At 36.1% G+C, this 27,060-nt stretch overlaps 6 protein-coding genes across 17 annotated transcripts in view; 3 read left to right on the top strand and 3 right to left on the bottom strand.

Moving 5' to 3' along the window:
* LOC6641555 (piezo-type mechanosensitive ion channel component) overlaps positions 1-11,625 on the top strand; it is a 37,977-nt gene extending 26,352 nt beyond the window's left edge. For 3 of the 7 annotated variants that reach the window (XM_023175549.2, XM_023175548.2, XM_047011056.1), the window contains 16 exons: positions 43-200; positions 2,784-2,849; positions 3,105-3,250; positions 3,990-4,382; positions 4,454-4,530; positions 4,932-5,141; positions 6,257-6,292; positions 7,398-7,536; positions 7,599-7,960; positions 8,029-8,175; positions 8,239-8,383; positions 8,454-8,896; positions 8,984-9,474; positions 9,533-10,055; positions 10,122-10,263; positions 10,328-11,625. In XM_023175549.2, the coding sequence (XP_023031317.2) occupies positions 43-200; positions 2,784-2,849; positions 3,105-3,250; positions 3,990-4,382; positions 4,454-4,530; positions 4,932-5,141; positions 6,257-6,292; positions 7,398-7,536; positions 7,599-7,960; positions 8,029-8,175; positions 8,239-8,383; positions 8,454-8,896; positions 8,984-9,474; positions 9,533-10,055; positions 10,122-10,263; positions 10,328-10,528 (3,679 nt within the window). In that variant the 3' untranslated portion in view covers positions 10,529-11,625. Of the gene's footprint in view, positions 1-42; positions 201-348; positions 669-732; positions 1,382-2,783; positions 2,850-3,104; positions 3,251-3,989; positions 4,383-4,453; positions 4,531-4,931; positions 5,142-6,256; positions 6,293-6,574; positions 6,773-7,397; positions 7,537-7,598; positions 7,961-8,028; positions 8,176-8,238; positions 8,384-8,453; positions 8,897-8,983; positions 9,475-9,532; positions 10,056-10,121; positions 10,264-10,327 lie in introns of all 7 variants that reach the window. The other 4 variants (XM_047011058.1, XM_047011057.1, XM_047011060.1 and 1 more) reach the window with 3 other exon arrangements.
* A 621-nt stretch (positions 11,626-12,246) lies between these two features.
* Positions 12,247-14,461, bottom strand: LOC124460376 (cytadherence high molecular weight protein 2). Its single transcript, XM_047011008.1, has 2 exons — positions 14,416-14,461; positions 12,247-14,355 (listed from the first exon to the last, which is right to left on the bottom strand). The coding sequence occupies exons 1-2, from the start codon at positions 14,431-14,433 to the stop codon at positions 12,322-12,324; spliced, it is 2,052 nt and encodes a 683-aa protein (XP_046866964.1). The 5' UTR covers positions 14,434-14,461; the 3' UTR covers positions 12,247-12,321.
* A 1,197-nt stretch (positions 14,462-15,658) lies between these two features.
* LOC111518504 (serine protease grass-like) lies at positions 15,659-17,030 on the top strand. Its single transcript, XM_023175402.2, has 6 exons — positions 15,659-15,702; positions 15,759-15,856; positions 15,912-16,116; positions 16,188-16,236; positions 16,296-16,477; positions 16,534-17,030. The coding sequence occupies exons 1-6, from the start codon at positions 15,696-15,698 to the stop codon at positions 16,947-16,949; spliced, it is 957 nt and encodes a 318-aa protein (XP_023031170.1). The 5' UTR covers positions 15,659-15,695; the 3' UTR covers positions 16,950-17,030.
* A 72-nt stretch (positions 17,031-17,102) lies between these two features.
* Positions 17,103-17,782, bottom strand: LOC6641780. The gene has a single exon (XM_002064557.4). It carries the CDS (start codon positions 17,583-17,585, stop codon positions 17,202-17,204), a length of 384 nt encoding a protein of 127 aa, XP_002064593.1. The 5' UTR covers positions 17,586-17,782; the 3' UTR covers positions 17,103-17,201.
* Positions 17,783-17,850: 68 nt separating this feature from the next.
* LOC6641781 (probable phosphorylase b kinase regulatory subunit beta) lies at positions 17,851-24,580 on the bottom strand. 6 transcript variants are annotated; one of them, XM_023175399.2, is made up of 11 exons: positions 24,436-24,573; positions 24,196-24,368; positions 23,511-23,863; positions 23,258-23,453; positions 23,053-23,204; positions 22,440-22,988; positions 21,487-21,513; positions 19,995-20,099; positions 18,748-19,937; positions 18,414-18,686; positions 17,851-18,350 (listed from the first exon to the last, which is right to left on the bottom strand). In XM_023175399.2, the coding sequence occupies exons 1-11, from the start codon at positions 24,453-24,455 to the stop codon at positions 18,056-18,058; spliced, it is 3,333 nt and encodes a 1,110-aa protein (XP_023031167.1). In that variant the 5' UTR covers positions 24,456-24,573; the 3' UTR covers positions 17,851-18,055. The 6 variants fall into 6 exon arrangements, with proteins under 6 accessions (XP_023031167.1, XP_015034012.1, XP_002064594.1 ...); XM_015178526.3 differs by lacking the exon at positions 21,487-21,513 and adding an exon at positions 20,958-20,972 and having other exon boundaries at positions 24,436-24,572; XM_002064558.4 differs by lacking the exon at positions 21,487-21,513 and having other exon boundaries at positions 24,436-24,572.
* Positions 24,581-25,023: 443 nt separating this feature from the next.
* Positions 25,024-27,026, top strand: LOC6641782 (EGF domain-specific O-linked N-acetylglucosamine transferase). Its single transcript, XM_002064559.4, has 3 exons — positions 25,024-26,247; positions 26,303-26,514; positions 26,574-27,026. The coding sequence occupies exons 1-3, from the start codon at positions 25,303-25,305 to the stop codon at positions 26,977-26,979; spliced, it is 1,563 nt and encodes a 520-aa protein (XP_002064595.2). The 5' UTR covers positions 25,024-25,302; the 3' UTR covers positions 26,980-27,026.
* The last annotated feature ends 34 nt before the right edge of the window (positions 27,027-27,060 follow it).

Here is a 27,060-nt window from a genome sequence, read left to right as displayed (position 1 = left end):
GAACAGTCCCAAATGGAAATCTCATGCTTTTGTCTATTGCAGAGGAGCCGATATCATTGAGAGTCTACGTCAGAAGCAAATCGCTCATCGACACGATCATGAGAAGCAAGTTCTTCATAAGATCAAAAGGAAAATGGAGCGTATAAGAGCTACCCAGCAAAAGATGCTTCGTCCTTTGGACAAGCAAACTCATTTTGATGGTAAGTTGTTTAGGCGTTTCTTTTCTTTGTGTTTTTTTGTTGGGATGAGGGTGAATTTGATTGTTTTGGGATATTGCCCTATTGTTTTGCATTTCGTTCGCGAGTGAATATCTAAATGAAAAACTAATCCTTGACATGACTTGAAAAGGGCTACGCACGCCCTCCGAGCATGTCAGCATATCAGAGGCCGAGGAAATGGCTCCTTTGGCTCAGAACAATAGTTTTGCCTCCTGCCAAGGCTCTGGCTATTTGACGCCCTCATCAAGCTCAGCCACTTCGTCACCGGCCCGAGCTTCCCTATTGTCCAATAGCAGTGATAGCAATGGCAGCATTGATAGTGCTGATGCTGCCGTGATTGTGGAACCAGAAATAAACATAATGCCACCATGTGATGAATACTATGTGGATGTTCAGTCAATGAGTGAGGAGGAAGCCACTGTGGCCTTACCTAAAACGGCCACAACAGCAGTAAGTTCGATCTACATATAAAGATGAGGATGAAGTTGCTCAAAATATTCCTTATTAACAAAAGCCCACAACGCCCAGCACTGAAGCTCTGTCGACTCTGTTGACAGAAGGTTTTCTAGAACCCAAAAGGATTTCTCTTGTTCTGGCACCATCGGAGTCTAGTGGAGCTCCTGCACAGATGACCATGCAGAGCTTGCTACCTCCCTTGGCTAATTATGCTACGGCCCTGACTCAAACCAGCGCTGGAAGCAGCTCAGTAATATCTGTAACTCCTAGTCTGAGACGACATCAGCAACATCGTCGCCAGTCATCGACCAATGCTGCTGTCTCTTGGAATGAAACAGTTTCCATCAAACGATCACCCATGAAGAAGCATATGGTAACAGATGGGAGTGAAAATAAAAAACCGATTAACTCCTCCTCCATCCCACAGTCCGAGGAGCGTGAGGAATTGGTAACAATGCGTCAAAAATCTCTGCATCGTCGTCATCAGAGCATGGGAAATGCGAGTTACTCACTAGATGAGGCCACTGGAACACAATCCGCTACATCAACCATGCGAAAACGTCGTTCAAGCAATTTGGGTGGAGCAAGAGATGAGGTGGCTTTGCGTTTAGCTCAGCGTCCGCATAGCTGGGGACCAGTGGGTACGGTCTACTTAACGGAGTCGCTGATGTGCGCCTTCTATGAGCCCGCCTTGCTGCATGGACCATGTATTGGATTAATCATTTCTTTTACTTTTAAAATAGCTGAAAAATATAAATATTCAATTTTTCCAAATACTTTGTACAAAGATTTTTATTTCTTGTGTCAGTGTGTGTGTACTTTTTAATAAAACCCATTGAGGTCTTGTGTAGCAGGCCTCAAGCAAATGTGAATGAATCATGAATATGACCAATTTGTAAATATCACTTTTTTTGTAAGTCTAATCTTAAACTAGTTACTAAATATAATCAAAGCGTTATAAGGGTTATGCGCTCAACCATTCTTACAAGTGTAAAATAATTTAAGTGTGAACATTTTTCATGGAAATTGTGAAAACTCTAAACAAGTATAGCGGATACTTTTGTATTCCTTAGTCAACAGGGCAAAATGATTAGTACCTAGCGTAAAATGTCTGGCTTTCTATTTATAAAGTTTCTTTCTCTAGGGCAAAGTTTTTCTTTTATGACGATCCTCATTTTATTTTCTTTGTTTGATTGAAATCTCAACCTTAACTGCGACTAATTTAAATTTATTCTCCTTTAGAGGTTTAGTTACGAACACTAAAATTAAGCTAATTAAGCATTAATTCTGTGCAGTGGCGAATCCACGCCTGCGAACTGTATAATAAGCAAATAAATTTTGATGAGAAAAAAAAATCCTCTAAGCCAACGTTGTTTTAAGATAGTTTTTGTGTTACAATCTTATGAAAAGTCATAAATTTGTAGAAAACAATGAATACTTTTTTATTGCATACTTTATGGGGCAATATTTTCCCCCTAGATTGGCCTATGGGTTTGCTTTTACCACCAGATGTACTTATATGTCTTTAGGAGATTTGCAGTTTTGTTTTTGATCTTAGGATGTAAACAACTATTTTATTTTAAAATAATTAGAAATTGAAGGTCTCCTGTAAGGTCTCCCAGTCCTCTACATTCTCAAATTCACCTTTTCGGGTATTTTTGGTACTAATCAACCCTAAGAACAATTTTTTTTTTTTTGAATCATCAAATCTTTAATCAAATCAAACTATTTCTAATTGATTTTTAGATATTATATAGAAAAAAACTTACGCAAAACTTATAGTTTTCTTCTTTTTTCCAATAGCATGAAGAGAAACAACTCTCAAAAAACTTTCTAAACAATTCAGCTATTAAAAATTTACTCTCGCTTTTGCTTCATATTTATTCTTAACTTTCTTAAAAAAAGGTCAACCAAAAGCCTCAGCGGATTGTTTCAAAATATTTTTAAGACCAAGCTTCGGCTGGCCGAAGTTTCAAAAACTCTGTAAAACCAGATTCGTATTTATTTATAAATTTTATTTCAATTATTTTATGTCACATTCTTAATTTGGTATTATGATTTTTATAAAATGATTTTGATTTGATTTTTGTTCAATATTTTTATTTTTAGAACATGGTTATCCACTTCCTGCACCAGCAGTACGCAGAAGGAAGGAAATTAAATTGCATCCACATGGTAAAGTTCTTTTGATTTTGGGTTTTATTTCGATGTGTGTTTTTTATTGACCCCCAAAACTTGAATAACTTACTATTGTATATAATAATTCCAAATATTTGTCATATTATGCATGGAATGTGTTTTTATGCTCTATCCTTTAGTTATATCTAAATGTTGTGTAAACTTTTTCATTTAGTTTAAATTTGTTGCATTATTGATAATGAAAATTCTTAATATTTTGTTGTTATTTGTTGTTTTCCTCTTTCAAAATAGCCACACGAGCTGGTGACTATTATATGTTTGAAGAAATGGATGATAAATTTGAATTGGACATGATACACGATGAGATTGATTTTCTAGAGGAAGAGAATATAACCGAAAGTGAAATGAAAATGCAGCGAAGAAAAACTCTTTACGATGTAAGTGAATTAGAATAGAATATTTCCAAATATTATTGATTAATTGAAATCGATTGGACTGTATAAGCATATGAAGAATATATATAAAATGCCTTTCAAAAATTCCCACATCCCTTGCATCCCCATCAAATGATTTAACACTTTCGCGCGACAAAGGTTTGGAAGGATTTAAATGATGCCGAATATCGTCGTCATTTCTATATGCGTGAACGTTCCTATGCCTCTGAGCCGGGTTCGCGTATTGCCCTTAAACTCGATGATGACAAAGATGATGACGATGACCAACATCCTAGTGATGATGATGATGATAATACCCTAGAGTGTGATGTGGGCATACGCACATCTACTCTATCCGAACCCGTTGATTTTGGTCGTCGCAGTTTGCCGCTGCTTGAGGATGCAGCAGACACTCTTCGGGTTGTGAGTTTGTGCAAATAAAAAAAAAAAACCAAAAACCAAAAAAAAAGCAACAAATTATTAATATTTTTTAATTGGCGCACCCACTGTACTTGCAAATCTCGAGCAACCAAGACACCAAAACAACCAACCAACTAACCAATTACAACTACCTATTGGTTCACACACTCACTTGATTATTTTTCAGCCTGTACAAACAAATATATATATATATATCGCGATTTTTAAAGCTTTAATTTTGTTCAATTATGTGAAATAAATGTGAAAATTTTAATATTTTTTTATATCAAATTTGTAATCAAATGTGATTTAATATTTACAGAAATCCAAAGATGCCCCTTCTGCTGATTTCCCATCGACCAGCAAGGGTATATCCAAGGAACGGGATGAGGCAACTGCTGCAGCGGCTGCTGCATCGGGATCCACTAGTGAACACATTGCCCGAGATGTAGCCGATTTGCCAGTTATACCACCGCCCCATATCGCGCCTGCTCCTACTGCCATTACGTCTAAGGAAACTTCGGATAGCAAATCAAAAATGGAAATCGATAGTGGCGAGGTTACAGCCAAAGATTCGGATGAGGACTTCGATACGAATCCCATTATAAGATTACTAGAGGGTTTCCTTGTTACATTGACCATACGTTTGAATCGCTTCTCACGGAACTATAGATTTGTGAATCGCATATTGGCGGGGGAAAAGAAGACACTGAAGGTGAGTGCTAAATTTGAATTTTGAGATAAAAGTTTTCCTGTATTTTTACCATTTTATTTTCATTTTTGCAGGAATCCAGTTCTTTAAATCGATTGGGGCTTTCCAGTGCTGCGGCCATGTTCCATTTCCTTAAATCGAATCTAGAGAGGTATTTAGTACGCAACATTGGCGAGACTTGAAGTGTGCGCCGCTTGCGTTTGATATTGAATTGTTATCAATAGAGAGTAGCGTGTTCCTTTTCATTTTGTTTTAAATTCCCTCTTGCCCCCACCCAATTCCCAATTAAGTTAAATGGAAATTAATTTTTCTATTTCGTGGACTTTTTTTATTGAGATCCTCCCGAGCATTTTCCATTTTTAGTTTAATTTTAAATCGTTTCTTTTCTTCTTTATTTTTTTCTTTTTTTATTTGCATATACGTTAAATATATTTTGTGTTAAAAAAAACTATGTACCTGCTTCCACCAATAAATATATATATATGTCTATAAATATATATATATATATATCTATATATCGACCACCTGCAACACATCATTCCATCATCAAAGTGATGAGCCTGTTTCATCGTCTACACCGCGTCGGCCCATGGCCTCCACAACCACGAATGCCACCACAACACACGATTCAAGCACACCACCCAACACCACAAACACAACAACCACACCGCTCTCACCACAAGAACCACCACAACAACAACAGCAGATACATGATGATATTATCGTTATACCTGTAGATACTGTTGATGCAGCCACCTCTAGGTAAACAAAAATCAAACATTAAACAATCCTCTTAAGATATTTGAATCTCTGCAAAGTTCCATCAAGTTTTTCTTGAAACTTTTGTTCATAACTTTCAAATATAATTAACTCGGAGTTTTCTTTAAAGTACATAGTTTAGTTTAGAAATTCCAATTGGCCAATTTGTTAAGGATATTTGACTAAAACTACAATTTGGATAGTTTCTTGATTTCGATTTCAAACAAATTGGTCAGGAACTAATTTGAGACTTGATAACAAGTTTCCTATGCCCAGGCAAATAATTGAAATTCGAATTATTTTCTTCTTGGTCAACAAAAGGTCTTTCTCTAAAATCTAGAGAAATCCGAAACAATTTTCCATAGCATTTAGACGATGTTAAAAAATAGTTAAAGTAGTCGAAACTTTTAAAAACTTTGAAAAATAACAGGATTTGACTTTCTATTCAACATTAATTAATAGTAAAAGTAAACAGAATTTCTTTAAAAAAGCAATTCTTGTAAGCGAAAAACAAATTTGAATTTCAACAAGCACAAATCGTTAGGAAATGTTTTAAATATCTTTACAATTAACAATTTAAAGCTTCGATCTTAACATCAAGGAAGATTTTAACCCTAAAAACACCATGAGTTTTCTTCAAATTTATTTAAATTGGAAATAACAAATAAAACTTTGTTATATGTTCCTTGAGGCACTCTTAAGTCTTGCATATATTATTTATTTAGTTGATCATAAACTGTCATTATACATACATACATCACTTAAATCTCTATTATAATTAAGTAAAACTTGCTGGAACTTTTTAAAGAAAATCAACTCTCTCACGCCTTGCACCTATTACATTATTTATTATCAAAAATTATTATGATTCGTTTGATTTATTTATCTCTTTTGAGTTTAAAATAATGATTTGTGCCAAAAAGCAGAAGAAAAAAAAAAAACTGATACCATATTTCTTTATATTGTCTATAAGTATTTGAAAAACGATACCAGATCCTTACTAATTTCTTTCTTTCTTACATTTTTGTATACATTGTTTTTCTGCGCGCATTTTTCGATCATCACAACAAATCCAAAACAAAACAAATCAAACCAAACAAAAATTTTTGTTACGTTAGAAAACAATCAATCAATTCATCGCCACCAGCCAAAGGGTAAGTAAGATCAACTTGTTTTCCATCAATTGAAAAAAAAAACCAAAAAAAAAAATCTTAAACACACGACAGAAATTGAAATCTATCTTAATTTGTGTGCTCTCTCTCTATCTCTCTCTCTAAATAATTTTTGAATACTAAAACTACAATTATATACTATACTTACTTATTGTGTATACTTTCATTTTACATACAATTGCATTGTGACATCAATTTCATTTCTTACATTTCACTATGCCTATTATCGTATATATATCTATATTGTATATCAAACGTATGTAGCACTATAGTCAGTCGCAAAATGGACTGCGGCCTGCCTGAGATACGCATTAAAACGCCATCATGTGATCGCAGCGGCTATTCTGCATCTTATAATAGTCCACACACAAATCATCATCACTATCATCATCAACAACAACAACAACCAAATGCTGGCAGCGGCTCATTAAGCAAGCATTGGTCCTACGAACAGGTGGACAGGTACTACTGACCATGCCCCCACACTGATAGCAAATTTAGTGATAATTCAGTTAATTGTTAAATCGATGTCAGTCAATGTTAATTTATTTTCATTCACGGATAATCACACAACATCTATCTATCTCTCTGTCTCTCTCTCTCTGTGAAGCCTCATCTGAATTTGTAACTCTGTCTAATATGTGTGTGTGTCTATGTACTACCTATCAATTATATATATGTTTATCTATCTATACCCAGCAATCAGTCTATCTGTTTCTGTATCTGTATCTGTATCTTATTTCTCTCTACTCCTTTTGTTAAACTATCTGTGTAACTGCATTTGCCTCAACTAAGTTGCATTCGCTGCTATGATTTAAATCTATCTCTATGCGTTCTTTGCTAGTATGTATTGTTGTAATGATGTTTTGTGTTCTTTTTTTTTTTGCTCTTGATTTGATAATAACACCAAATTTTCAAGTACCTAACTAACTAAGTACTAAGACACGCATTCTAGAGCATGCAGCGCACACGTTACCACACTACCACATGAAGGCATGACAAGTTGCTAGAGACCCTTCCCCTCTGTAATCTTTCATTGAGGAAATGGAATTTGATCGACTAATAATAAGTGTCTTACACATTTCAGTGCTGGCGAATTCAATCTGGAGGAAGAGAACTTTGCCCAACGTGATCATCATATTATAGTGGAGGTCCTTATCTCATCTTGGTATGCCCTGTTGGCCAATACGGATCTTATATGTTACATTGTTGTCTTTATCAATCAAGTGAGTGTTTAACTAAATGGAAATTATCCTTTTCTTGACTTGATATCTTTTATTTCTTTCAGGTGGTCAATGCTAGTCTCATATCTCTGCCTTTGCCCATTATGGTCTTCCTATGGGGCACATTGTCGTTGCCCCGGCCAACTAAAACCTTTTGGGTCACTTTAATTGCCTATACCCAGGCCATTGTGTTAATCAAGTGCATCTTTCAATTCAAATTGATTTGGGCCAATTATCATAATATACCTAATCAGCCATTGTCAGCTGCCAAAATCTTTGGTGTCGAAATGAAAACCCATTATGCTGTATATGATCTTATGCTATTGCTGGTATTATTCCTGCATCGTTATCTCCTCAAATCGCAAGGCTTATGGAAATCTGGCTATAAGGATACAAATCAACAGTTTGCCAAACCCGCTGGCAGCATGTAAGTTCAAATGGGAAAAATATAATGTTTTTACAGAGCAATATAAATTCTATATTAATTTTCTATAGTGACGAACGTGAGGATAGCGATAATCTTTCCCAGCCAGACTCACGTCAGCTTAACGATGAGTCCGCCCAAAAGATGAGTCTTCAAGTTAGCCAGGCTTCATTGCCTGGTTCTCCTGAATACAGCAAATCTGGCATTAATCAATTGGAGTGAGTAAATGAGTAACTAGATTATTCTTTAATTGGACTAAGCCATTCCTATTTCCATTTCAGGCGAACCAAGTACACTTCCTCGCTGCACAAGTTCTTCTTTAATCTGGTGCATAAGTCTCGTTTGGCCACCGATGTGTATGCTCTGATGTTCCTCTGTGATTTTGTCAACTTCTTTGTTCTGCTCTTTGGCTTTACGGCCTTTGGAGTAAGTGAAATTGAGAAAAGTTTTTAATCTGATGCAATATAAATATAAATTTTCTTTTCTTTTTTTGCAGACTCAACAAACGGAAAGCGATGAAGGTGTCCAAACATATTTGGCTGAGAATAAAGTTCCAGTGCCATTCCTTATAATGCTGCTTGTACAGTTTCTGCTGATTGTTATCGATCGTGCCCTATATCTACGTAAAGCTCTGGTCAATAAGATTATATTCCATTTCTTTTCGGTCATTGGCATACACATTTGGATGTTCTTTGTGGTGCCAGCGGTAACGGAACGTACCTTTAATTCACTTGCTCCGCCGATTATTTTCTATGTGATCAAATGTTTTTACATGCTGCTCAGTTCGTATCAAATCAAATCTGGCTATCCAAAGCGTATTTTGGGTAATTTCTTTACCAAAGGTTTCTCAATGGTCAATATGATTGCATTCAAAGTTTATATGCAAATTCCATTCTTATATGAATTACGAACTATACTGGATTGGGTGTGCATTGATAGGTAGGTCTGCCAGTTTTCCTTTTTGGTGGATTTCCAAAGTCCAATCGATGCTTAACTTATTTTTGGTTTTTTGTAATATTTTTCTAGCACGATGACCATATTCGATTGGCTAAAGATGGAGGACATATTCTCGAATATTTATTTGATAAGATGTACCAGACAATCGGAAACTGATTTTCCGGCTATGCGAGCTCAGAAAAAGGCATCGCTGTCCAAACTTATTATGGGTGGAACTGTCGTTTTGCTGATTGTCATCTGCATATGGGGTCCACTATGTCTCTTTGCGTTGGGCAATGCGGTGGGCACATCGAATGTACCATACCAAGTTTCGGTATCAATACGAATAGGACCATATGATCCCATTTATACCACAAATAACTATGATAGCATCTTTGAAATCGACTCCCAAATGTATTCACAAATGACAAATGCATTCCTGAAGGAAAAACACGCCCTAACCTTTATCACTGGTTACGATGCAACAGATGTGGCAGCTGTTAAGCTGGCCGGAAATTCTCCATCTTTATGGAATATAGCACCGCCGGATAGGATGCGTTTGCAAAATGATTTAAGGAACAGTGAGTATCAAAACAGACTGTATTTGGGATATTTAATAATTATTAATTACATTTCCAGATCACACATTAAAGGCGCGTTTCTCATACGCTCTAACAAGAAAGGCACCAGCCAAGGGGCTTAAAGAGACTGTGGGTCACGAGCATGCCATAACTCTGGATGAAACTTTCGAAGGACGCTTAGCTCTCATTAATATGTTAAGTGAAGCTTATGAAGTTGAACAAAATGGCAATGAGTCCTTAAATGGCAACTCTACCTATAAGAATAATACGACTACCGATGAAGTGGTTGTGGTTCTGCCCTCTATGATACCCAAATTCATAAAGGTTCTTAATTCTGGTGATGCTGCTGTGGTTAGTGTTTCGCCCAATAAGGATGATGATTATCGTCCCTTGGTAATTAAAATGCATCGCGACAAGGAGACAAATGGTTTATGGTGGGAGATACGAGACTATTGCAATGATACCTTCTACAACACTACACTAAAGGAGTTCGCCTATAGCAACTGCACATCGGGAATTGTGATGTACACATTCAACGATAAGAAATTCCCATCAACATTTAGTTTTCTAACAGCCGGCGGGTGAGTTTGGCTAGTCTATTATATATGTGAGCAAAATTTAATAAATTTCTATCTGTAATTTCTTAGTATCATCGGTTTGTATACCACATTTGTGTTATTGGCCTCACGCTTTATGAAATCCTTCATTGGCGGACAAAATCGTAAGATTATGTTTGAGGATCTGCCCTATGTGGATAGAGTGTTACAATTATGCCTTGATATATATTTGGTAAGTCAAAATTAAATGATCTAATTTATGTCGAATCAATAATTATATCTTTAATTGCAAAAAGGTACGCGAGGCTCTGGAATTTGCCTTAGAAGAGGATCTGTTTGCCAAATTACTCTTCCTGTATCGTTCGCCAGAAACTCTTATCAAATGGACGCGTCCCAAAGAGGAGTATGTTGACGATGATGGTGATACCGATTCCATACCTAGTCGCATGAGTGTGCGACGACCCGAGCAACTACAGCAACATCACCAGCAACAATAACATAGGCCTAATCCAAACGCTTAAGTAATATAGAATTTGATTACGTATAAGTTTACGTACGTACATACTAAAATAGTGCGTTATGGTAGGTTTCATAGTATCTTTTTTATATGAACATTTTTTTTGTAAGTAAAATTAATTAATTAGTTAGCTAGTGGAACGAAAAAAACATCACATACCCACACACAAACAAACACATACACATAAACCCATTGACCGTTTACAGTTAGTTTAATTTACTGCCTATGGGTAAACTTCTACACCAACCAATAAGAACATGTAACTATATATACACACATATATATACATATATATATAGATATATTAAGCAAAAAATGTAATTAGTATTAAGTTAAGAAAGTGTTGCTGTTTGCTAATTTGAGACAACTTAAGTACTAGCGAATTGAATAACTAATTAATTTGTTTAAGTTAATCTATGTATAATCTAATATTAATAATGATGAGAACTCATATTCAGGGATTTTTAGCATTTTACAACAAAAAGAAACAAACACAAAAAAAAAAAAATAAAACGAAACTAAATCTAAATCGAAACGAACTTATCGAAAAATAAAGTTATTAAGTAACTAATAAATGTTTTATATTTATACAAGAATAATAATTAAAGATAAAACAAAAATTAATAACAATTTTATGTTGCATACATCTGAGTTTCGATATTATATGTATATGTTGAGAATGTTTGTTATAGATTTATATACATTTTACAGCGTTGACTTTAGTTCTAGGCATATCGCATATATATTTTGTATATTGAAAGCAATTGAACGTATATATATACTTATATAGTTTTCTTTGCTTATTATGATCAATTTTTATTTTTCTAACATTTAGGCAAATATTCATATCAAATTAAAAAAGTCAAATGTTAATGTGCTTAAGATACGCCTAAGCTTAGCAACAAAATCGATAAACTTGTATGCCTACACACACTCACATACATATGACTAAATTATGCTATACAGATACATATATTTATGTATGTATGTACATTCATATCTCTAATATGCAATCTCCAATAAGCATTAACTTAATAAAAATAAACGCCAATTATGTGTTAACTAATCAGAGCTAAAGTTAAATGTGAATTTTGAATCTATGGCCCAGATCTAACAAACATCGGCTAAGCCGCATGTTTCTATATCTTTGCAAAACATTTATATTTCAAATAATCAAGTCGGTTAACGATCAATTACTGTAAAAGTCCGCTAAAAAACTACACAAAACTGACCAAAATGATAATGTGACAAGTTTTGCAAAGATGTAATCAACAAACGAATGAATTTTTGTACCAAGAAATAAATAATAAAAATTTAGAAAAAAATGTCTAATTGCTTTATTCAAAAATGCTGTTAAAAAGAGAAACAGATCGCATAGGTTGAAAATGTCAATAAGAGTACTTGTTCTAATCACCTGGAAGTTGTTTAATAATAAACATTTAAAATGGAGGACCTTAAAATATTGTTAGACGAACACGTCGTTTGAGAGGTGTTTCAACCAATCGAAGTTCCTTTTTTTTTGTAAGGGGTTTTCTTAATAATAGCCAATAATATCAAATATTAGCCAAAATAAAGCAGTTCTGGGATATCGCCAATTGCCACAAATTAATTCTAGCTTCGAAAATTTTTTTTATTATTTTTTTATGATTACCTAACGCTCAACCATTATGGTCTAAGTCTTAAATCAGAACTCCAAAATTTGAAGTGAGAAATTTGTTTATTGTTATCGAAAATTCGACATCAAAATCTTATCTGATTATTCTAAACAAAACATCAGTTTCCATATTGGTTAAATTCAACTTTAGTCCTTCTGGTTTTTTTAAGCCAGTCATCCCCCCATTTTTCCGCCGCGTCGTGTGCGCCACCAATGACACCAGATGGCCTACGATTTCTTTTTCTCGTAGTTGTCGCAGGTGTCGCAGGTTTCGCAGTTGTTGTGGTTGACTTCTCAAGAACAATTTTCGGTTTTTGCGTTGTGTGTGGACAATTTTTGGCAATTTTTTCCAAGTCCTCAATACGATCAATCAGATCATCCACTTGGTTCATTTTCTTACATTTAACCACACATGCCGAAACTTGAGCTTGCAAGTTAGCTATTTTGTTTAATTCATCCTTTATTAACTTTTGCAGGTCATCCTTGCGATTTTGCAGCTCTTGGACCCTAGCTATATTTTTATTTAGAATTTCTAGATGGGTTTCCAAGTGGTTTATGCGTTTCACTAAATCTAACATGCTATGATTCTGGTGTTTCAGCCTTTCGTCGATTTTATCTAAACGGATTTCGAACTCCTCAATAAGTTCATTATTGGCTTTGACTTCAGCAATTATAGAATTATTTAATTCAGAGAATTTCTTGTTGCAATTTTCAATGAAGAGCTCAATCTGAGCCTCGGTTTCATTCTTGTGATGAGAAATTTGTTTCAGTTCATTTTTTGCATCATTAAGTTGTTGTTGTAGGTCCTTGATACTTTGAGAAAGTTCATTACGGTCATTTCCATTTTTCGAGTCGTTTTCTTTGCTTACTTTCATCAAAGCTTCATCCAAACGGTTTTTAAGCTCCTCTAATCTTGATTCGAGTCCTTTAATGTGTTCATTATAACTCGTATTCATTGTTGTAATATCATTTCGTATCTTTATTGCATTGTCCTCAAGTTTTTGTATTTTGTCGCAACATCCTTTAGAAATTTCCATTTGATTCTCCAGTTTTTGTACTTTATTTTGCAAATATTCATTGCCTTTCTTCTGAACTTTTTGAAGTTTTGCTGTCAAGTTTCTAAATTGTAGCATATCCTCCTCGATTTTCTGACAAACTGGAGTAATACTACCATTATTAGAAATGCGATCAGATAGTATTTTAGTAATGTCCTCAAGCTCTTGAATTCTCTTTTCCAAAACTGAAGAGTTTTTTAATTGATCGGAAGCAGTTTCACTCAATTCGCACTTTTTGAGAGCACTCTCAATGCTTTCTGTACGAGAATTTACTGTCTGTGTGGCATTATTTATGGAGTTATTTTGTTCACTTTGATTTTCAGTCAAGTGATTTATTTGATTTTTCAAATTGTTGGCCTCATCTTCTATTGCCTTTCTCTCGGCCTGGATTGTGTCATTCAATTGTTTGATTTTATCTTCTGATTTGTTACAACAATTGGTGGCTGTGGACTCATTGTCTTTAACTTGTTTTTCCATATTAACTAAATGGCTGGATAAGTCTTTTATTTGTTTCTCCAGTTCCGTTTGCTCCTTCTTAAGTTTATCTCTTTGTTGGTTGCGATTCTCATTGTTTTGCTCGGTGGATTTCTTTAGATCATTTAATTGCTTTTGGAAATTCAATTCAAGTTTTATGAGGGCTTCGTATAATTGCTCGCAGCAAGTTTTCATGTCCTTGCTTAGGAGATTCTTTATCATTTTTAATATTTGATCCAAATCCTTGCCCAATTCTTTATTAGGCCGAGCAGTTTCATTGGCCAACTTATTAATGTTTTCAAAAATCCTGCTCATAGTGAGTTTTTCATAGAAACAACAATGCTCCTTCGTTTCAGAGTCATTAAGAGATTGTATAAGCTTACCCAAATGTCGATTGAAATGTTTCAATTTGTCTGTTCGGACTACCTGATCGTTAATCCAACGTGCAATTTTTTTATAGTCATGGCACGTATTTATCGACTCATGGTTAATCATTCTGGGACGTAAAATTTGAGCTCGGCGATATTCATAAAACTTATTATCATTATCATCATCATATTTATAGTATCTCTTGCTTTCTACCAGATTCAGAACTCCGAATAATAGCAAAAACATCTGAAAATACTATATTATAAAACAGCAATCAACTAAAACTCTTTTCACAATTTGATCATTTGTCCATACCTTTGGTTTCATTTTCATCAAGTTTATTGCTGGACCTCTGCCTCCAGTTCACTTAATTGAACTGAGACGTGTTGCACTCAAAATGATTTCACCTGACTTGTAATTAATTTATGATGCTGCGCTTATTACCAGAAACGAGAGGCGTTTATAGAGTTGCCAATAACATTTTAAAATTATAGCATAAATTTTACAACTTTTTTATCCCAAATCGGGCTCAAGAAAGAATCAAGTTTCACAAATATAATCTTGAGTGTGACCTTTCGTGCCCGAGATGGATTTTATGGATTGACAGGTAAAAATGATGATCAAGAATATATGTACATATTTACTTTATGGATTCGGAAAATCTTTCTTCTGTCTGTTACATACATTTTGGAGACAATTTGAACCTACGGGTGCAATTACTTTTCATTCGATTGACTAAAATGCAAGCGATTTGAAATCGACTATTTTGGCTCGGAATCGGAAACTGGAACAGACCTAATTAAAAAAATGTAACAATAGCCCATACAATCAAATGATAATGCTGAAAAAACGCCACATTATAAAATGTAAAAATGGAATTCTGAAGAACTCTGGATTCCACTCACAAGCTGAAATGTGGTCGTGGTTTCCTTTAGAGCGATGCTCGTTAAATATAGCTTGTTTGACAAATTACTACTTTATCATGTACTTATTAATAAGAGTATCTAATAATAATAAAAAAAATCCTAATTTTGGTTGACTGACTGACGTTTACTGACGAATACATAATTAATTCGAAAAATTCGTCATAATACATAACCAACACAATATTCCTTAGTCATTAAGTTGAGGGCGCGTAATATTTGTTAATCTTGCTAAATTGCTAAAAATTACAAATCACAAATTTCGATTGTAGCGAATTAAAGACAATGTTGTCTTCTTTAAATAAATATTTTAGAGAGTGAATATTTGAAATGTCGGTATTCGTTCATGCAATTGTCATTATCAGTTTTAATTTAATCGTGTGACATTTGGATTATTAGTAATATGCATCATCTAGTATTAATAAACCTTTTGTTGTTGTGTGAAGCCGCATAAAAAAGCTTATCACGGCAAACGACAAAAAATGTTCAACGAGTTGTCGATTTCAGCATCCCGGCAAAAAATTCTTATTACTTAAAATCAGTCTCATTCCATCTTTAAAACGGAAAAGTACATTGGTCGTCTTTATAAATTATAAATAGCCATTCAAAATGGAAGCATTAAAATGTTTTTGCATGCTTCTCTGCCTGTCATTTGGCCTAACCAGAGGACAAATGTCCTGTAAGAATAATACGACAAATTATGGGCAATCATTTTCATAATGAAAATCTTTCCAGCATCCAATTATTGCACAACCGTCAACAATCAGCAGGGCCAATGTATCCAAGCCATTGATTGTCCAGGACAACAATATGACGGATGTTCGGATAGACGAGTAAGTAAATCCATTGATGTAATATAGATTAGCATAGATATACCTTTTGTCCTAGGATTTCGTGTGCTGCGTAGATGAAGCTAACTATGATGGTCTAAGACAATTAAATCAATCGGATATATGTGGAAGTTTCGGAGATGATAAAGTCAAAAATGGTTTTGAGGTGGCAGTTCATTCTCGTCCTTGGATGGCTTTGCTCACAGGCAGGGATACAAATGGTGTGGAAACTGTTTTATGTGGTGGCACACTCATAACTCCACGTGGGTAAACAGCATAAATATGCTTTGAAATTTCTCCTGACAACTTTAAAATCTTATAAATATGAATGTAGGTTTCGTTTTGTCATCCGCTCACTGTTTCATGGATCATAGATATATAAAGTGAGTTTGACAAATAATATAGACATTGAATTCAGTTTACGTTTAAAATTTTTATTAAGCTATCATGTGAGATTGGGCGAACATAAGATATCTGAGAAAAAATATTGCAGTCGAAAAATTTGTGAGAAGCCTCATGAAAATATTGAAGTTAAAAGAATTATAAAACATGAGCATTATCATCCGCGTTTGGGTTTAAATGATATTGCTCTAGTGGAATTAAACAAGGAAGTGATATACAAAGGTATTTAAGATATGAATACGTTTTCAATATAGAAATAATGAATACTTTTCTTTTAGCACACATAAGGCCCATATGCCTACCTATATACAAAAAGTTGAGGGATCTGTCGTATACTATGAAATTCTTTAAAGTCACCGGTTGGGGTAGAACTGAAGTGGGCAATTCGTCTGATGTTCTAAAAGAAGTCATATTACCACGGGCCAATCACAATTTATGCGCTAAGGAATATGCCCTTAAAAGAATCATTGGAAAGAATCAACTATGTGTGGGATTTAAAGATATAGAAAAAGACAGTTGCGAAGGAGACTCTGGTGGTCCATTATTTACTGCCTACCCCTACTATAGAGGACAGCGATTCATACAGATGGGAATCGTAAGCTATGGACGGCAATGTAGTAGTGTAGCAGCACCGGCTGTATACACAAATGTTGCTCGGTATGTGCCATGGATTAGTCGTATGATAGTTGCTTAAAAAGCTGCTTAGGCGAACTAGAGTTCGTTGGAACTAGAAAAAGTATAATAACTTAAGTTTTAGCTAATAAAAGTTAATATAATAATAATGATATTTTTATCATTATTGACATGGTAAATCTTGGGATGTAAAAAGGTGGTAACAATGGCTTGATTGATTTCTAAAATGTATTATAGATTTATTTCTTATTCTAAATGTCTGCATAAAGTTTTACAAATATTGTAAGTAAATGTAGCTAATGTCAATAGATATTTAAGGAATTCGTGTGGCACAATTGCGATAATGGGTGAATTTGATCTCATTGTCCAAACTGCTGGCACTCTCATGGCTATGCTGGCGACTAAACTTTACAGCTGGATATACTTCCTCCCACTCGGATTCTGTGCGACTGAGCACACCACGTCGTCGTGGAGTCGCAAAAGTGCTTTCCTGCTGGCCATGTTCTTGATGTGAAGCAGCAGAGCCAGAAGCAGCGACCAGTTTTCCCATTGGCAACGGATTGTTTAACATTTGCGTGACACTCTTGGATAAACGAATCGATTGTATGCGATTATAGCCACTGCCAGTAGGTTTATAACGTTCCAATTTAGAGGTAAGTCGCGCCATTTCACTACTCATCCACTCGGGAGCACGCATTCTCGACAAAGGCGTATGACTGGCGTTCAAGAGAATAAACAATGTGTGGACCTGACCTGCGGCTTTTATACACACTCGGTGGGGCCTTGTGACATAAGTTGTGGCAGAAAATCGATGGTAACTTGCATAAACGTCGAAGAAAGGGCAGCAATTACATGGTTTCCTATCCCCGGTTGGCAATGTTATTGACCTATTGTCGAACTAAGCAGACAAGCAAACATGACCTCGTTGTCCCCATTGGTGGTGGCACATGTAACAATTGAGATTATTGCAACAAAAATATACATAACATTTAATTAAACAACTAAATAGAGAGATACAAATTAAATAAGAGTCAAATTAAAACAATTAAATTTAAGCAGATGCCACAAAATTCGAGTTAATTTTTGTGTGGGTAGTGTGTGGTTGTCTTCCAGGATATTTGCCTAAGCTAAGCTTAATAGTTTTAAGAATCCTGTCTCATTCGTCTTTTAGGAAACCTTACAGTTATCATCATGCAGATGACCGCTATCCAATTGAACATCTTCGTCGTTCGTCGAAAAGATACCACCCTGTAAAACCTTATTTACAGCCGCTCGGGCCAAATAGCCAGTGGTCTCTGAATATGGTAATGAGTAGAATGCAGTTAGATCTTCATTTTTCTTATGTTCCTGAGTTTGAGGTTGCGGCTGTTGTTGTATATTGTTATCCTTGCAGTACATGGCAAACGCCTCGGCCAATATGCCATCCAAGTCTAGGGCTTGTTTAAAGTGCAGCTCAGGATTTCTAGAAAACCAAATCAACATTAAATTAATAGTTGGCTATATAGATATCAGCGTATCAGGTTACCTGTTTAGAATGGTGGCCACTATGCAAAGCAATTCCACTGTTATCTGACGCCTTTCTGGTCGATCAATGCAAATGAGAGTCTCTTCTACGAGCAAATTAAATGACAACTCGCCACGACTCATGCTAGTAAGTGTGGGCGTGGCTGGCAAATGATGTCCTTGCGTTACAATACCCTGAGGTGTACGTTGTAGAATTTCCCAGATTTTGTTATAAAAGTGCTTGGGCACACGGCAGAGGCAACCTTCCAGTTGACGTCGTTGCAGTGTGGTAAGTCTATAAATACAATTAGAATTAGAAATCATCAACAAAAATAAATAAACAATGCTCCGCTTACTTCTCTTCAACTGCCCACTCGCTGACCGTTAAAACTTTCTGCAACAGAATTCGAACTTGGAACGGTGATAGATTATCCACATCGATGCTCTGTTGGCCAGAGATTTGTAAATATATTCGCATGGCTTCTAGGACCCAGCCAATGCGAATTTTAAGTATACCCCGGAACATGGATGGATTTGTAGCTATCAATCGACCACAATAAAGCACCACCTCCTGCTGCAGCACAGCTTGGATGACATCATATGGTTGGACACTTGTATACATGACATTCTGTATTTCAGCCGGCGTCATGGGCTTATCGAATACAGTTTCCTTTTGTCCAATAATGCCCACAGTTAGCTCTTTGCCATTAACCAGTACTGTGGTGATAAATGGACTGATCGAGTCTACAATATGATGCAAAAGAGACGAACAGTAGCGTACCGCACGCCAATACCGCAACGATCCAGCTCGATGATAGAGTTGTGTCAAGGCAGTGTTGACATTGAGTCCATTCACCTCAAAGTGGGAGCCTTCACGGTTAAGTAGAATACCCCAAAGTTGACACAGACAATAAATAGACTCGGTATTGCGCAGGGCATTGATGATATCTGGCGTTGGTTTGTTATCAAAGTGTGCCACCGATACCTTCTCTTCCACGTAGGTCAATGCTTTTGGCACATCGGTCAGTGATTGATAGCCAATGTATTCGTGATTGATTTGGGAAAAGGCATTCTCATTGTCCGTAAGATCACTCTGATTCATGAAATCCAAGTGTTCTATGCAAGAGCTGCTAATCAAATTCTGCAAGCGTCCAATGCGAACCTTCATGCCATCACAATAACCCTTCTTCAGCATGGCCAATAGATCTAACATCTCCTTGAATTGCGGATCCCGCATATGTTCCTCTCGTATAAGTAGACAAACAGTTGGTCTACCAGATAGGCGCCAATATTTGCCCACAAATTGCAATTCTGTTTTGATGTCATCAATAAGCAGGGCCATATCACGATACAGATAAAAGTCAGAGACCTCAAAGATCAGAGGATAGCACAGGACCGTCATGCCACATATGCGATAGACTTTGCTAGTACCCAATGAGCCCACCGGACGTGAAGGGCGACCCGAAAGTCCTACCTTATTGTTGACTCCCAAATGTTGATAGACCTTGATCAACTCAGTTGAGCTCCAGATTTGCACTGGCTCCACCTGTGAAATAGAAGCAATTAAATCATGTCCCATAATATCGTATAAAGCAATCCTTACCTCATGTGGCGTTTGAGTTTGTATGCCATAGGTGGCCATCATGGCCTGCAAACGCATTGATTCGGCAATCAAAACGATTTGCACTACCAAATCTGTGGCGGTGCCCTGTAAGAGTTATTTGAAATTTGATTAACTTTCGCTGCCAAATGCTTCATTCAGCTCAAAAAGGATTAAAATGTTAGAAGGAATGCAAATGGCCAATTCAAAAATTCAAAGGGAAATTTTGTTCACTAGCCAAATGCCAAAATGCAAAAGAAAAAAAGAGTAAGAAGGAAAACACACATTGAGGATTGCGTGGGAAGAGAAGGACAAGGAGTATCAAGGAGATGGAATAACTAGCACAAAGGTACATAGTTGAGGCAATTTTTTTGGAATTGTTGTCATGCCGATAGTAATAAAATTGTGTTTTATATACAAATAAAAATGGTTACTTACAACTAAAATAAATTTTAAATTTCAAACAAATTTATTTAAAGGATAGATGGGAAGGAAAAACCATGCCAAGTGCAGATTTGTTTCATTATTTTCAAGAGGAGAGGATACTTTTTTATTATTCTGCCAATTAATTATTGTGTGTTTCATTGAACACGCCCACCCGCCCAAAAAGCCGATTAAAAACCACTAAATTACCTTCTTGGCATCCAATATTATAGGTATGCGTGGTTTCTATATATATTTTTTTATATATATATATATGTGTGTAATAAGGAATTATTAGGTAGGTATAACAAGTGGCAAATTGATTAGTATAAATATTATATAACTTTTCATATCAGAGCTAATCATTATTTATTGCTGTCTTTTGGGCATTTGTCTTGCTGAACATATTGCTTAATTTTGGTTTATTTTTTTGTGGTGTGATCTTTGGGTTAGATACAGTTGGAGTTAGGATAACTGCAAACTACATTAAGAAAAGTTAACCCAAAGAACAAATATGTCTGGTGATCGAAAAAAATTACTTACAGTGCCCGGTTTAGCCTATTTAGAGCGTGTGTTTTTTATTTGATTTAAAACAAAATAGGCAGTAGATATATTTTGATTTGTTTGTTTGTTTTTAGAAAGGAAAACCGAAAAGAGTAAAGAGAAGAATGTTTGAGTTTTTTTTTAAGATTTAGATACACAAAACAACATAGAAATCACTATAGAATAATATATGTATGTAATATATATACAATAGTAACAAAAACTAAATCATAATGAGCATAACTATGTTTGTGTTGTGTTTTGTTGTGTGTGTGTGGTGTGTGTAGGTATAGTATGTGCTTGTGTATTGATCGAGTGGGTATGTCATATAGAGAAAACTTTTGCGATCGGTGTGTGCATATATAAAGCCAAAAGCTATTACCAATAAATAAAAAATTTCTTTAAAAACTATGGTGCTAAAAATTTTGTTCTAAAAAAGCAAAAAATTCTTGAAGATACATATAACAATTATAGAATTTTGAATAGATTTCTTTTGTATAAGAAAGCAAAGTATGTTCGATCTACTTACTTTGTGTTTATCATCGAAAGCTTTGCCCTGTTTTTATTTTCAATTAATCAATCGTTTGAACCAATTTTATATTATTAATTTGTTTTTTTTTTTATATGTTGTTGTTATATGTAGGTATTACGTGTATGTAGTAGTTTGTAGTTTGTGGTAGTAGGTAGAGGAGAATGAATAAAATAGAATTAAAATATTTATACTTTCATAATGTCATTGAATTGCCAATTAGTTTCACTTAAATAGAATAGAGCCCATTAAAAATAACTAATTAGGTATCGCAGCATAAGTAAAATATTCATAAATAGGTACAAATTAAACTGAATATATCCAATTGGACAGCATAATTCAGACACACACCCAGCGCGCGCAGACACACAACAACTTAACAGCAGGAGGAGTGCAGCAACAGCAATGGCTTCAGCAGTAGTAAGGAGGAAACCAGTCACTGTTCCTTAGAAATCCCGCCCAACTTCCTAATACAATCTGTGTTTCAGATGTCATGAAATGAGTCTTATACTGCATGAATTCCATGTGACCTTAGATGGACCACACCAACTAATGGATCAAACCTTTATTTGAGATTTCAAAGTGTTTTTTATTTTTTTTTTGTTATAGCTCATAGAAATTTTCATTAGAAAATTGCTAAAGAAAGATTGATCGATGCGGTTTCGATTTTCATTAATCGAAAATGCAAAGTACCGTAGAATTAAATAATAAAAGGTAATTAGAAGAATTAAAATTCTACTTTAAAGTTTTAAAAAGTACCAAATTTTGGGACTCTGATCATTAATGTCAATTTAATTAGCCAAAATAATTTTATACATTTTATACTGCTGGCTTAAAGTCAATGGATTGTCTAATGTTTTTAGTGTTTTTTTGATTATCGACTCATTTCACTTCATCGAGAACACGACCCTTAGGTAGTTTTTTTTTTGCGTGCTTTATTGGCACCAACTCACCTGAAATGCCGAATAACGTCCGGCTCTTCGGGGACGATTATAACTGGGCAAATATCGTCGTATGGGATCCAATTCATTGATGTGAAGTAATCCAGCTGTCAGCAATTGGGCTATGATGAAAAACGATTGACCCCAGAGGAATAATGATTGCGATGGGGCACGCATATAGGAACCTTCACCATCGGGTGCATAATACATGGTCACAACGGGATCTCCGTTGGCATCAGTGTGCAGACAGCGGCGCAAATCATTTTGAAATTCTTCAATCTGTTCGTTATTATTCTTGAACACGCCATCGATAATCATGGCTATAAAGAATAGCGGCCATTCACATTCCAAGCCCTCAAACTCTTTCAATTCTCCTGAATGATAATACCGGCGAGTTTTATCCTCCGTTTTGCTCAAGAAGCCATCTCGTGTGAAACGTTTGAAACCCATTTTGCTGCGCAAACGATTAACTACATTTTGTTTGGTCTGATCCACAAGACGGTCTTCATGTGAGGCAAAGGCCGGGAAGGACAATGTAAGCAGGAGGGATGCATCTACTCCCTGTTAAGAAGGAAAATTTGTTTATTTAAGAATGTGATGTGAGATATTAAATGTAGTGGAGAACCTTTGAACTGGATTCTCTGGGCAACATAGTTTCAAAAATGCTGCGATTTCGATTATGGGCATCAATATCCACATAGACAACGCTCCACGAGGCGCCTTTCTCGCCAAATAAATTGCATCCATTGATTGCCTCCAAAGCGGATTTGGCCATTCCTGTAGAGATTGACATAAATGTAAATGGATAGAAAAATATCTTACCTACTTACCAATAGACGAAGCATGAATCTCAGGTGTGCCATTATTGTATTTCGAACCCCTTTCCCACATGCCAAAATCGGGTGTACGATAGGCTCGTTCCACATAATAAACTAAATTCTGTACAAATGCTACCTCATCGTGAGTGTAGATAATTTGCAGACCAGATGTGATCATTTGCACCAAGAAAAGCAGATACAAAGAGACCTGAAAGTAGAAAAATACAGTAATTCAATCGCTTAATGCTCTTTCTTTTAAACTTACACAATCAATTTGTAGATGATTATAAAATTCATCCGGATAGATCTTTTCACCGGTGTGCAATTGAAATTTGCTATGCAATGCATGCTGATTTGATTGCCGTTGCTTAAAGAGTTCCACTCTGGATGCCTGTTTAACCCAGCACTCGAGAATACCCCGCATACATTTGACTGTGCTCTGGCCCAGTTCATAGGACTTGCCACGATCATCGTCGATGCGACGATAAGCCTGATATAAACTCCAAACGGCGGCAGCACAATAGACACTATCACGAACGGATCCGACCACCTGATCTGTACTCATAACAGGAAATAGACCTGTTATGGGACTCTGGAAGCGCAGCAATTGTCGTTTCACTGTGAGAAGGGGAAAGTGAGAATAATTATCAAGTCAGCGGCAGTTTGTTATTTTAGCGATAACAAGAAACAAAAACAAAAGAATTGTTGACAAATCTAAACAAAACGAACGAAATGTTTACAATGAAGAAGAAGAGCGGCAAATATTTCGCGATATTTATAAATAGCAGCGTCAGCCCGCAACGAGTCGTGGCATTTAATTGGTCACTTAATTGGCCTGCCCTACAGTGACGTTTCCAAGGTTATATAAAAATCTTTTGCACTTCTCTGTCGCCTCCTCCATTGCGTTCACATCTCATTGGGATCTTGCTACATTCTACAAGTGTGCATACCAATGCCATAGTAAATATCCAATTGCTTGACCGTATCCTCATAGTTTGAGGTCTTTAGGAACTGATCCAGATTAATATCCTCTAAACTATTTTGGCGCCCATTTGTAGATATTCTGTCCGTGATAGCGCCAGTGCTCCCGCTTCCGCCTGGACTTGTTACCATAAGACCGAGTCTGGATGAAGTAAACACATATTGAAATTTGTTTAATCGTGTGTTTTTTATATTTAATGATTACTTACGATTTCGGTGCATTACGCATATTGCGTGTTTCACTTTAAACTTCCAATACAAGTAAATTATTTCCTTTAATTGAGATGAATTACAATTTATATCAAAGAAAGTCAAAGAAAAGTCAAATGCAGAACTTGAGGGTGACCAGATGTTTGCCCAAGAGCATGCGCTGTGCGCATAGTGGTCTTTAATCAGAACTATTTACATCACAGCTTAAAAATTATTAACAAATGAAATGTGATAAGCAAATGGATTTAAATTTATTACTGAAGAGTAATAAATGTTAATAATAAATAAAAGTTATTCATTAAAAGTAAAGAGTACTTTTACTCGATATATAATATAATCGTATTTATAATTTCCATAACCTGTTGAACCACTGTTAGATCTATTCTGTTTTTATGCACAGATGGTCACCCCATAAAATCTGATCAGCTGTTCTTAAGCAGGTTTTCACTGCGCTACCCTAGAGTCTATTAGACGAACGGTATATTGTGAGTACCCAAATGCAGTGAGCTCAGCTTAGGAAATATATGGCTCTTCTTGTGTAAAGGGTGTCTGCTCTTCGATCTATCGCCTTTTAGATAGATTTTTTTCTGCTTTGCTTTTGGCCATAATGATGGACAGATGAAATAAGTCAAGTTAATCATAATCATCTCGAACACACACCTGGGAGCCGCTGCCGTTAGCTAGTGAGATCATCAAGACGCAGCCGATGCTGTTTAGCTGTCAGTTTGGCCATGAGATGCACTTGAAGATGGTGCGGCGCTGCCTTTGGCTGTGAAATCGAGAAAATCCAAACAAAAAAGGAAAGGGGAAAACTTGAACAGTAAACTGGAACTTAAACTGGAACGAAGTACTTAAACGAAAAGACAATGCTTAGCTTGAAACTCTTAATACTCGGTTTATGGCTTGGCGCAAATCTGGCCTTGGCCAAAATGCCAAGTTTGCCCAATTTGCCGTCCGATCATCTCATACGCTACCTCAACACTTTTCCCAAAATGAAGCAGAAATTGCCATCGAATGTGACCACCACCCAGGCCTGTTGGGGACATGAAAGGGACTGCAAGGCAGAGGCTCGCTTTCAGACGCCACAGTGCCCGGGAGATCATACGGGATGGGTGCAGAGCAAGCAGGCTCAAGTAGATACTTTCTATTATCAAGCCGATTTTGGGTATATCCAGCAACAGTTGGCCGAACTGACGCCCCAATGCTTGCCCAAGTATCTGACCGATTCCTCATTGGAGTGCACACGATATTTGCGTTTTTGTCGTGGACGCAATTTACTATTTGATTTTCGTGATTTAGTTGATAGAGAAGAACGCATACGCTATCACATGGATGTTCTTAAGCCAGGACAATTGCTAGGACATTGTGAATTGAATCGGACACGTCTCACTGGCGAGCTGGAGCACACCGGTTCAGCACTTCAATCCTGGGGTCCAGAGCTGCGAAATTTTGATGTACTGCCCGAACCCGTGATGGAGAGCAACCACTGCGATATGGTGGTGGATACGCCCACTTTTATATTAAAAATCGATGCCACATATAATATGTATCATCATTTCTGTGATTTCTTTAATTTATATGCCTCGCTGTTTGTCAATCAATCCCATCCGGCTGCCTTCAATACGGATGTGCAGATTTTGATATGGGAGACATATCCATACGATTCACCTTTTCGCGATACATTCCGTGCATTTAGCCAACGTCCAATTTGGACTTTGAGTGACGTGGAGGGTAAGAAAGTTTGCTTCAGGAATGTGGTAATGCCATTATTGCCACGGATGATTTTTGGACTGTTTTACAATACGCCTCTTGTAAGTATTTCTATCAGATCTGCCCAAGCAGATAATAAAACATAAATTCTTTCAGATACAAGGCTGTTCGAATTCGGGTCTCTTTCGTGCTTTTTCTGAATTCATTTTACATCGACTGCAAATACTCTTTGAACCTCCGAAGCCCAAAATAAGAATCACATATCTGTCACGTCGCACCAAGTACCGCCAAGTGCTCAATGAACAGGAACTTTTGGAACAACTAGAACAAAATGATGACTACATCGTTCAACGCGTCTCATATGAGCGGTAAATATGGTTGTCAAGATTTATTACACTACATTCTTCTGATATTCCTATTTTTACAGGCTCTCCTTTGTTGACCAACTGAAAATTACCCGAAATACGGATATATTAATTGGCATGCATGGGGCTGGCTTGACGCACTTGCTTTTTTTACCCAATTGGGCTTGCATTTTTGAGTTGTATAACTGTGAGGATCCTAACTGTTATAAGGATTTGGCTCGCCTACGTGGTGTTCACTATGTGACTTGGCAGCAAAGGGATTTGGTTTATCCCCAAGATGAGGGACATCATCCAGAGGGCGGTGCCCATGCCAAATTTACAAATTATCGATTTGATGTGCCCGAATTCATGCGACTGGTGGACGAAGCAGCCAAGGAAGTTCGTGCCCATAGTGAGTTCCCTTACCATCAGCAAAGCAAGAAAATTGGCCCAGAGCTGCAGAAAATCGAACCACATCATGAACTGTAACAATCTTTTAAGCCAAAACTAATAGAAAATGCATTTATTTTCAAGTATTTGCTAGATTCCAAAAGAAGACACATGCAAAAT

The sequence above is a fragment of the Drosophila willistoni genome, assembly GCF_018902025.1.
Source record: "Drosophila willistoni isolate 14030-0811.24 chromosome 2R unlocalized genomic scaffold, UCI_dwil_1.1 Seg200, whole genome shotgun sequence".
Taxonomy (NCBI): Eukaryota; Metazoa; Arthropoda; class Insecta; order Diptera; family Drosophilidae; genus Drosophila; species Drosophila willistoni.
This window is presented reverse-complemented; position numbering and strand designations above follow the sequence as displayed.

Coding starts and splice junctions, on each gene's coding strand:
- LOC6641782 (XM_002064559.4), top strand. CDS start 25,303: ATGCTTAGCTTGAAACTCTTAATACTCGGTTTATGGCTTGGCGCAAAT. Junction 26,248..26,302: donor TGTTTTACAATACGCCTCTT/GTAAGTATTTCT, acceptor AAATTCTTTCAG/ATACAAGGCTGTTCGAATTC. Junction 26,515..26,573: donor CAACGCGTCTCATATGAGCG/GTAAATATGGTT, acceptor CTATTTTTACAG/GCTCTCCTTTGTTGACCAAC.
- LOC111518504 (XM_023175402.2), top strand. Junction 15,857..15,911: donor ACGGATGTTCGGATAGACGA/GTAAGTAAATCC, acceptor CTTTTGTCCTAG/GATTTCGTGTGCTGCGTAGA. Junction 16,478..16,533: donor CAAGGAAGTGATATACAAAG/GTATTTAAGATA, acceptor CTTTTCTTTTAG/CACACATAAGGCCCATATGC.
- LOC6641781 (XM_023175399.2), bottom strand. CDS start 24,455: ATGCGTAATGCACCGAAATC. Junction 22,989..23,052: donor CCAGAGAATCCAGTTCAAAG/GTTCTCCACTAC, acceptor CCTTCTTAACAG/GGAGTAGATGCATCCCTCCT. Junction 18,687..18,747: donor GAGTGGGCAGTTGAAGAGAA/GTAAGCGGAGCA, acceptor TTGTATTTATAG/ACTTACCACACTGCAACGAC.
- LOC6641780 (XM_002064557.4), bottom strand. CDS start 17,585: ATGCGTGCTCCCGAGTGGATGAGTAGTGAAATGGCGCGACTTACCTCT.